At 46.8% G+C, this 10224-nt stretch overlaps 1 protein-coding gene across 1 annotated transcript; it reads left to right on the top strand.

The window, feature by feature from the left end:
* The first annotated feature begins 3053 nt into the window (after positions 1-3053).
* Positions 3054-10203, top strand: notum1b (notum, palmitoleoyl-protein carboxylesterase b). The gene is made up of 11 exons (XM_080521023.1): positions 3054-3685; positions 5053-5105; positions 5365-5460; positions 6106-6166; positions 6495-6553; positions 7781-7883; positions 7957-8148; positions 8227-8324; positions 8413-8560; positions 8636-8683; positions 9335-10203. The coding sequence occupies exons 1-11, from the start codon at positions 3321-3323 to the stop codon at positions 9657-9659; spliced, it is 1548 nt and encodes a 515-aa protein (XP_080377149.1). The 5' UTR covers positions 3054-3320; the 3' UTR covers positions 9660-10203.
* Positions 10204-10224: the final 21 nt, after the last annotated feature.

The following is a 10224-nucleotide window of genomic DNA, read 5'->3' as shown; positions in this document are numbered from 1 at the left end:
GTTTCACAGCGTCTTGATTTTTATCTGTGGAGAATGCTTTAAGAAAAACATTCACTTACTTACCGAATCAGAAGTATTTTTATTTCCAGGTATTGTTGCATCGAAGGAATTTGTTTTGTGGTTTTGGGCCAGTATTATGGCATTCATTTTCATAAAAACGAGATAAAAGTGAAGATAAAAGCACTGCTACTAACACATGCTAACACAACTATTACATATACATATATTCACATATAGCCACAAGAGAAAAAAAACCAATATATAAGACAAAATTAAAAATGCACTTTCCATTATACATTACATTCAGCCATTCACACACCAATGGAGCCATGCAAGGTGTTGTCACTCCAATGGGAACAGTTTGGGGCCATGCATCTTGCCCAAGAACATGGGAGATGGGAAATTGAACTTGCGACCTTCGGACTGGGAGACGACTGGTCTACCAATGAGCCATGCCACCCTTCAGTCAGTGTTTGCTTTATTATACTGTACTGTGGGAGGGTGAAGCTGTTCCCACGACATTCTCATTGTGAGGTGAGAGCACTTACCACTGCGTCACTATGCATATATCAATAGATAATAAAGTCTCTTTGAAAGTGAAAGACAAGTCAAAATTCCAGATTGCAAAACTCATTGTGAAAAAATTATCTGTACAAATTTCACAATGGATTCCTGCTCAAGCTTTGTGTCACACAATATAGATTATATAGATAATCTTAACAGGTGTTTCCAACTAGATTGACTTGAACATGGTGCCTTTTAGGCTGAAATTGAGATTTGTTTTGTTGATTTTAGGGCCAAATGGTCAGTCCTCATGGTGAAACAGTCATGGGTTTGAATCCTGGGAGTTTATAGAAGGAGTTTGAATGCTCTTGTGGCGCATGTGAGGGTTTTCTCCGGGGATTTTTGTAAAATACAAACATATATTTTAGTACGATACACTGTATCTGTAGCGGCTCCAACAAGCGGGGAAGAAAGATTCTGTAAAGTGGCCACAACACAGCCAATCTGTTCCCCACATGCTCAATTTCATGTATGTACCATATGCAGTCCGACAGATGCAGATGCTGCACAAATCAGGGCAGTTTATCATGCGGCTAGGACCACGTCGGATCAAAGCTGGAATCAGACTGGACACACAATACGACACATGATGTGGACAGATGGAGAGGTGTGAGGCCAGAGCTTCAGGGGTTGTACGGCCGACTGACCTCAGCAGCATGCAGACACATATAGTATGGGAGAGGCATGGGAGAGACATAGACAGAGAGAGAGAGAGAGAGAGAGAGAGAGAGAGAGAGAGAGAGAGAGAGAGAGAGAGAGAGAGAGAGAGAGAGAGAGAGAGAGAGAGAGGAAGCAGAGTGAGAGGCGAATACAGTTCTCAGTGGTGGTGGGAAATTGCCACCATCTGAATAAACAAACAAACACTCCGTTTCCTTCCTCGCTCAGCAGGACAGAAACTTTAAAACTGCCTGGATAGAGAGCAAAGCCTATCCAAGCATTTGGTACGAAGGGTGAGCGGAGAATCTTGAATAGCGCTTTCTTCATAGCATAGAAGAAGATGATGATGATGATGATGGTTCTGGTGGATTTTGTTTTTTTAGACAATATTGATTAAAAGTAGTGAGTCAAAGTTACAAAGATAAGAAAAAAAATGTGTCAATGTAAGAAAAGAAAGTTGTTCTTAAGATCGGATCGAAGTCAAACGTAACACTTCTTTAAAAATAGTAAATACCTTGTCCCACATGAACTGTGACGATTAGTCTATAATAAAGAGAACAACAAGAGAAATATTGACTTTATCTGTAGGAAAACTGTGATGATCCAATGGGCAATAGGTTGTTGAGCTCAGTTCATCATTTAACTGGCTCAAGGTGGGTAATCAAATCAAATCAAATCAAATCAAATCAAATCAAATCAAATCAAATCAGATCAGATCAGATCAAATCAAGCAGGTGGAGTCACTAAATCACGTTCTGAAAAAAATAGCAAAACGAATTTGACAAAACAGAAATTTGCAGTTAAAGTTAGTAGTTTATCAACTCATTCATTCATAGAAATGGCCAAAAATATGACGTCAAAATGATGCACATGTTCAGAGAAGATTTTTGTAATGGAATTACTTTGGACTCCAGTGAAAACGACCGATAAACTGAAGATACAAATTATGTTGATCTATACCATACTAAATGTTGAGTTTGTTGTGGTAATTTAAATTTGAAGTTTGTGTTTTCTAGTGCTTAACTTCCAACTATAGGTGTTTATCAGCAAATTTTGTGAATTTTATAGAATTATGAAATACTCTAAGGTGATTTTACCAATTCGGATATAATGTCAGTATTTGAAGGTGAAGAAGAAAAATACCAAAGTAACTTTTTTTTTTACAAGAAAAGAGTGCAGGAGTGTGTTCTGCAGCTCTTCAGCTCTCTTTCTCCACTAGAGAGGACAAAACACATCAAAATAAACGTGTTTTCAAATCCAAGCAGGATTTAAATCACTGTGCGTAAAACTCACAAACAGCCCCTACAACTATAGTCGGATGCGTACATGGCCATAACCCTGCCTGCACGTGCCACAGTCATGATTTAAAACATTCCGATGATTTTCAAGCAGCAGCAGCATAAAGTAAAAGTACACTTTCAAAACTTGACTGCACGAGTTTGTTTCTGTGCGACTTTCTGTGACTCTGCGGCGAGATCCCCAACCAGCCGCGACTTTTCCTCACGCACACGCACGACCACTTCAAACTTAAAAAGGCACCGTCACGTGACGACTCGACATCAAAAGAGCCGGACTGAGGGGGCGTGCCAGGCTTCCCCACGCTACTGGTGTGAGACCGACGCCCCGCGAGGAGCATCAGCCAAGGATAATAAGGATTGGCCCGCGGGAGTGAGGCACGGGGGGCAGGGGGGAGGAGGATGGGGGCGGGGGACATCAAATAAAGGCCCTCTTCGTGCAGACCGCAGCTCGTGAGGACGTGAACCGAGAGGCAACAATTCGCCAGTCAAACTTTGTGCGTAGTGCGCGCGTAATGACGCTTTCACCGGATGCCATGCTCACAAGTTGACGACGTGATCTGGGATCGCACAGGTGTTTGGGGGGGTGAGTGGGTCACTCTAAAGGCAGCGTTTGACCCCTGAAGGTACCATGGGGTCAAATAACCTGCGTCTGTCCAGCACACCTTGCGTGAGAGGTCGTTTCCTGGAAGTGTCCGCGCGCTCTCAAAGAACTCTCCATCGCTGCGTCTCCTCTTAGGATGCGCGGTGCTTTATCACGTTATATTGCGCACGTTTGAGTGACGTTTCCTGCAAAGATCCAATATGTGGAGCCGCCGTGTGCTGAGAAACTCCGCCGGACTTTCCGCGCTGCGCTCCTGCCTGCTGCTGCTCTTCATCCACATGAGCGTACCGCTGGAAGCGCGCAGAGTGCGCGGCGGCGGTGGCCGGCCGCAGGCCCGCCGGGCGCAGCAGCTCCAACCTCCGGCGTACAGGGAGCGGGTCGAGGGGGCGGAGAGCTTCCCGTTAGACTTCACGGCGGTGGAGGGAAACATGGACAATTTCATGGTTCAGATCAAGAACTTGGCGCAGTCGCTCTACCCGTGCTCTGCGCAAAAGCTGGACCAGGACATGAAGCTACACTTTCTGAAGAATGTATCTGTGACTTGCAATGACGGGTCACCTGCGGGGTAAGTCACGAGACCCATAAAGGTTTTCATCCTCAGTCCCTCCGGGTGTATCTATCCAAGGGCCGGATCGGTGCGCGCGCCCGCACTACTGCGAGGGAGCGAGACAGTGCGCGATAGGCGCTTTTATTCCCTGATCACTACGTCTTGTTGTAAAACACATTTACAGCATCGGATGGGATCCAAACTAAACCTCTTCACACACAAAGCCTTGGTGCACCTTTATGGAGCAACACGTTGTTGTTGTTGTTGTTGTTGTTGTTGTTGTTGTTGTTGTTGTTGTTGTTGTTGTTGTAACTTTTATGTTGTTCAGCTGTTGCAGGTTCATAAATGTCTAACAACGTGTTTAAGCGTCATCCTTACAACGTCAGCCTGGAGTGAAGGATCCATTCGGACATGGTTTTGCAGCACAGGCCAGCAGTTTGTTACACAGCAGCTAAGGCGATGAGGCTGGTATCAAATTACAAGCACTCTGCTGAGTTTTAGCAGTGGAAGAACATCCGAGGAGCGTGCTATTAATCAATCTTCTTTTGTACAACACCTTTATTAATACGACATGTTAGTCAAAGTAATTCAGCGATACGATAAAAGGAAACATATTTCCACAGGCGCACACCTGCTTTTATAGTATAAATGTGTCCACATGCAAACATTCAACTCAGAGTGAGAGAAAGATGGGGAGGGAACTGACAACAGAGAGAAACGTTTGGTTCGGTGCATGACATTTTAATATAATACCATTTTTGTTGGCTTGTAAACCATGAAAAGCTGCCGTGAAGCTACTATTTATAATCATTACTGATCGTTTAGGGAGAGGGGGTATGGGGGTTTTCATCACACTGTTTAAAAATCACAGTGCAATGATTAATATCAGTTAAGTCCCAGTGCTGCTATTGTCCAATTATCATAAACCAAAGACATGAATTAGCATTTGCATAAAAACAGTGTTGTGTCTGTGAAAGAGGAGGATTTTTTTCCATATGCCACCCAAGCTGTCAGGTCTCTGAAGTGCTGCCCGGATGGCGAGTTTCTCCTACACGTCTGTAGAAAGAAAAAAATAACTGATTAGCACTATGAAAGCCTCTCCAGGATCCTGCAGAGAAAGTTTAGTGGTTTGATCGGAGCCAGATCTTTCATGTCGGCATCAAAGGTGGCCATCCACAGTGAAGAGCTTGTGCTTTAATGCATCGGCCACTAAATACACACACACACACACACACACACACACACACACACACACACACACACACACACACACACACACACACACACACACACACACACACACACACACACACACACACACACACACACACACACACACACACACACACAAACAAACACACAGGTTGACTGTGTCTCTCCCGCAGGTACTACATCAAGGAGTCTAAAGGCAGCAGGAGGTGGCTGCTGTTCTTGGAAGGTGAGGGTGAATCTGTCAATTAACCCTGGCACACACACACACACACACACACACACACACACACACACACACACACACACACACACACACACACACACACACACACACACACACAGCTCTTATGCAACCTACTCACAAGTGTGTGTGTGTGTGTGTGTGTGTGTGTGTGTGTGTGTGTGTGTGTGTGTGTGTGTGTGTGTGTGTGTGTGTGTGTGTGTGTGTGTGTGTGTGTGTGTGTGTGTGTGTGTGTGTTGCTCAGGTGGATGGTACTGCTTCAACAGACAGACCTGTGACAGCAGGTATGAGACCATGAGGAGACTCATGAGCTCCACCAAGTGGCCACAAACCAGAACAGGTACAGATCGCACGGAATATGCACCAGACTACACACACACACACACACACACACACACACACACACACACACACACACACACACACACACACACACACACACACACACACACACACACGCATGAAAGTCTTTCTCAGTTTGTGCAGATTTTGCAAAAACTTTGCACACCCCCATAGAGCTTTCACTTTCCTCAGTCGGCAAAAAAAAAAAAAAAAAAAAAGTCCTCTGAATGAAAGAGATTCATAGAAGTGTTTGTGTTTCCTCTTTAGCTGCGTTTGCATTAATCTTAAGAAGTCAGAGTCTTTGCTTCTCCGCCTGCAGCCATCAGGGAACCCCTTGTTTGTTTATGGCTCTCTTTCCCTGCGTATACTTTACACCGGTGGCCACTGCAGCAGCAGCAAAGCACTTTAGTGCCGGCGTGTAACTGCTGACCAAAGCAGGGAGACTTAATGACTTATTCGCCACAGAGGGAAAACATGCCGTACAATATAAACACACTAATCCACACGCGTCAGAACACACAGCAGCCTCCAAGGTTTGTGAATTTCAATAAGATGCACAGCAAAAAGTCCCATCTTTCTCATTTTGTTTTGACTTTACATTGAGAAGCTGCTTCCCAGATCATCAATCCTCATCTGTTCACAGGAACGGGCATTTTGTCGCCACAGCCGGAGGAAAACCCTCACTGGTGGAACGCCAACATGGTGTAAGACGTTCTCTTGACCTTTCGTTTTGCTGTCACAAACTCTGCATTGTGGCTGAACGTGTGAATCGGTTGAAGTAAATGTGAGATATTGTAAAAGGTGATTTACATTTTACAGACAAATTGATGTTTGTATCTCCAGCTGACACGTGAGGATTATTCATTGATCAGTGAATTTGCATCAGAATGTGTCGTGTCATGAAGACTTCCTGGATTCTTCTGACAGTTTTCCATATTTTAAGTCGTCACGTCTGTCAGTAACATCGAAGCGCTTCCGTTACAGCATCTGATGTGTTTGTGGTGACACTGTTGTGGTTTGTGCTTCCCGCAGGTTCATCCCGTACTGCTCCAGTGACGTGTGGAGTGGAGCCGCCCCAAAGACAGAAAACAGTACGGAAACACCAGACGACACACGGCCCGAGCTATTTAACAATCATCTAAAAGATATTTCTATCGTAGTGCCTGTTTTTCTCCCCCACATAGATAACATCAGATATGAGAATCTGTGAAAAACCCATTGATGGATAAAATATAGGTTCCCAGTACTCGATGCCCAAAAGGCACAAAATACTAAAAAGCGATTTATACTTCAAAAAGATGAATAATAAATTGAACACTTCAGTAAATGTTCTTGAAGAATCGACTGCATTCATACAAGTTGCTGTCAAAGCTGTTGGTATGAGGAAGTCTCGCTTCAGTATTCTGTGGCTTTGCCGTGCACAATAGATACACAATATATGTGTTACCATATATAATACAGTTTGCTGGAGTGTACACTGAGTCTGAGTTACACTGTTGCTTTCAGCCCGCATTTCAATTTAATCCAATTGTTCATCAGTTCATGTTATAAACAGGCATAAGAGTAAAGTGAACTAGAAATTTGTAGACCCATGTACAAATACTGTTGAAGTTACTCAGCTACACGTGGAGTGATTGACATTGTGGGAAACATATGTACTTAAGCTCGAGTACAGTTACACATTGTAAAGTTCAGCACAACTTCATGACTGTAATGTGGACAGCTTTTGTCATTTGTGAGGTTCGATGTTGTAAACCAACATGGGATCGTCGTCACTGTGGGTTTAATAAGAAATCAGATCTCATAAATGTAAAAAAAACAACCACTTTTGATATTTAAAGTTAGGTTGATATTTTTAGCCCCTAATTGCTTGTACGCTCGGTGAGCTCATTCAGAGCGGACTTCCTGTTCTGATGGTGAAACTGGGAAGCACATTTATCCTAACTGGGACTATTTGAGCGTTTGATCGTGTTTTTCCGACCAAATCAGTTCGGTGAGGCACAAAGGAGCTAAACTGGGGTTTGAAAGTGAGGAGCAGAATTGACAGTGAGGGTCAGCAGTCCGTCGGAGGGGAAGCAGGCGTCTATGAGACTGGAGGAGTTTTTGGACTGCCGGAGGAAATGATGCACGCTCAAGGAGAACATGCAAACTGCACACAGAAAAGTCTGTAAAGCCCAGACTCTACAACCGGTGGCACCCCGCTGTGAGGCCCCGAGCTCTTCGTCACCGCACCAACATGAGAAGTGGTGTTGCTGCTCGGCGCTCCTCCTCCGTCTTCCTCTCCTCCGTGTTGAATAAAGACATGTTGATGTTTCCAGGTGATTATGCCTTCATGGGCTCTCTGATCATTAAGGAGGTGGTGAACGAGCTGCTGACCAGAGGTCTGGACGGTGCCAAGGTTCTGCTCCTGGCGGGCAGCAGGTCAGTGTGTGTGTGTGTGTGTGTGTTTCCCCCACCCGGCCGCTCTCTCTGATCCGCCTCTCCTCTCCCGCAGCGCCGGCGGCACAGGCGTCCTGCTGAACGTGGACCACGTGGCCTCTCAGCTGCGGTCCCGGGGCCACAGGGGGGTGCAGGTCCGGGGCCTGGCCGACTCGGGATGGTTCCTGGATAACAAGCAGTACAAATACACGGACTGCCTGGACACCATCAGCTGCGCCCCCACCGAGGCCATAAAGCGAGGCATCGGGTGAGGCGGGCGGAGGACGGGCGGGTCGGCGAGGGTACGGGAGACAGACGTTCAGCAGCGCTGGTCCTCTGTGTGCAGGTACTGGGGGACGGTGGTGCCAGAAGGCTGCAGGCAGGCTCACGCGGGTGAAGAATGGAAGTGTTTCTTTGGCTATAAAGTCTTCCCCACGTTAAAGAGTGAGTCACGGCAGATCCCGGGGAGACCCGACTGTGTGCCACGTCCGCCCCCCCCCCTGACCTGTGCTCCGCGCCCGCCGCTCCGCAGGCCCCGTGTTCGTGGTGCAGTGGCTCTTCGACGAGGCCCAGCTGACGGTGGACAACGTCCACCTGACCGGACAGCCCGTGCACGAGGGCCAGTGGAGGTACATCCAGCACCTGGGCCAGGAGCTGAGGAGCACGCTGCAGGACGTACCGTGAGTCTCACGCACTCGCGCACTCACGCACACACGGTGGCATTTTTACCAACTGTGCTCTGTTTTGATCGGCAGGGCGATGTTTGCTCCGGCGTGTCTCTCTCATGAACTCATTACCAGAACGTGAGTACTAGTAATCGTCCCCATACCTGGACTGACGCCCCAGAAGTGAAGAAAGTGTGTCCTCTCTCTCCCTGGCTTGTTCCAGGTTTTAAAAAGTGTGTTGCTCCAACCAGCCAATCAGAAATCAAACCCTATATAGTGTCATCAGGGGTTTAGCCAATCACTATCAAGGTAGGCTCCTCCCCCTTTGACCCACAATCAGGCAGCTCTGCTCTGGCACATGGCACCATGAGAGGAAGTACTTCCTCCTCTTCCCAAGATGGGCATGTGTGGGTGGAGCCAGTCCAGCTCACACAGACACAGCAGATTCTGAATGCAGCTCCTAGGATCCAATCTTATAATGGGGAAAAATCAAGGAAAATATGAATTTGGGGCGATAAACTTTGAATACAACTTACTTGGACCAATGAGACCATGTGGAAGTGATGAAAAGTTGGATAATACCCCTGTAATATGTGAATTTCCATAATTTAGCATCTTTTCAAAAAACAACAATTATGTCCTCGTTGATGTAAAGAAATCCCATAGTAGGATTATGCTTGATGTTTTTTTTTTTAATAGTGGTTTGTAATATAATTTCGATCTGAATGTGATCTATGTACAACAGGGTGAATATCTGTGTGACGTTTGATCGTCCTTCCTCCCCTGCAGATACTGGACGGACATCCAGGTGAAGGGCACGTCGCTGCCCAGAGCGCTCCACTGCTGGGACCGCAGCCTCCACCACAGCCTCCGCGCCAACGGCAGCCGGACCCACGGCCAGCAGAGGGCCCGGGGCTGCCCGCTGCACCTGGTGGACAGCTGCCCCTGGCCGCACTGCAACCCCTCCTGCCCCACCGTCCGGGACCAGGCCACGGGGCAGGAGATGAGCGTCATCCAGTTCCTCAAGCACGTGGGCTTCGACGTTCAGAAGATGGCCCAGCAGCAGGGGATGGACCCCCGGAAGCTGCTGGGCATGCTCAACAACGGGAACTGACGGCAGAGCCGCGCACGAGGAGCTGAAGGCGTCATGGAAGGCCGAGGGATGGGGGGGATGGGGGGGGGGACTTTGATGAGACTTGTTGTGTGCCCCGAGAGACCTGAAGAATCAAGTACAATCAAACTGGAGAGTTTGAGCTGTTTAAACACGATATATGTACGGGACCGCAGGAGTTCCACATTAAATATGCAGAGCTGATATTATCCTGAAAAGCTGCAGTGATGTGAACTTGCACAAGGCGCGTGTGCAGGCGAGGTGATGACGTCAGTAACCGCCTGGAGAGTTGGGGGTTTGAATTTGATGGCGCCCTCTTCTGTCCACTCAAACAAACCACAGTCACACGTCTGCCCAGCTGCTGCTCCTGCCCTGCCCTCCACCAAATATGCTGCTTTTTCTCTTTTTTGTAAAAAAATAATTTAATGGGTAATATTTACTAATAAAAAGATTATTACTTTGTTCTTCAGGCCGTGGCTAATGGCTTTATTTGGTCCATCTATTCACCGACTGGGTTGAGTGAAGTCTGAGCCCACAGAGGAAACGATTTACCAAAAGTTCACAACCT

Source organism: Blennius ocellaris (genome assembly GCF_963422515.1).
Source record: "Blennius ocellaris genome assembly, chromosome: 3".
Classification (NCBI taxonomy): Eukaryota; Metazoa; Chordata; class Actinopteri; order Blenniiformes; family Blenniidae; genus Blennius; species Blennius ocellaris.
This window is presented reverse-complemented; position numbering and strand designations above follow the sequence as displayed.

Excerpts from the sequence above, each read along its gene's own strand:
- notum1b (XM_080521023.1), top strand. The coding sequence starts at position 3,321 with ATGTGGAGCCGCCGTGTGCTGAGAAACTCCGCCGGACTTTCCGCGCTG. Across the intron at positions 7,884-7,956 it reads CTGCTCCTGGCGGGCAGCAG|CGCCGGCGGCACAGGCGTCC; the intron begins GTCAGTGTGTGT and ends CCTCTCCCGCAG. Across the intron at positions 8,561-8,635 it reads AGCACGCTGCAGGACGTACC|GGCGATGTTTGCTCCGGCGT; the intron begins GTGAGTCTCACG and ends TTTGATCGGCAG.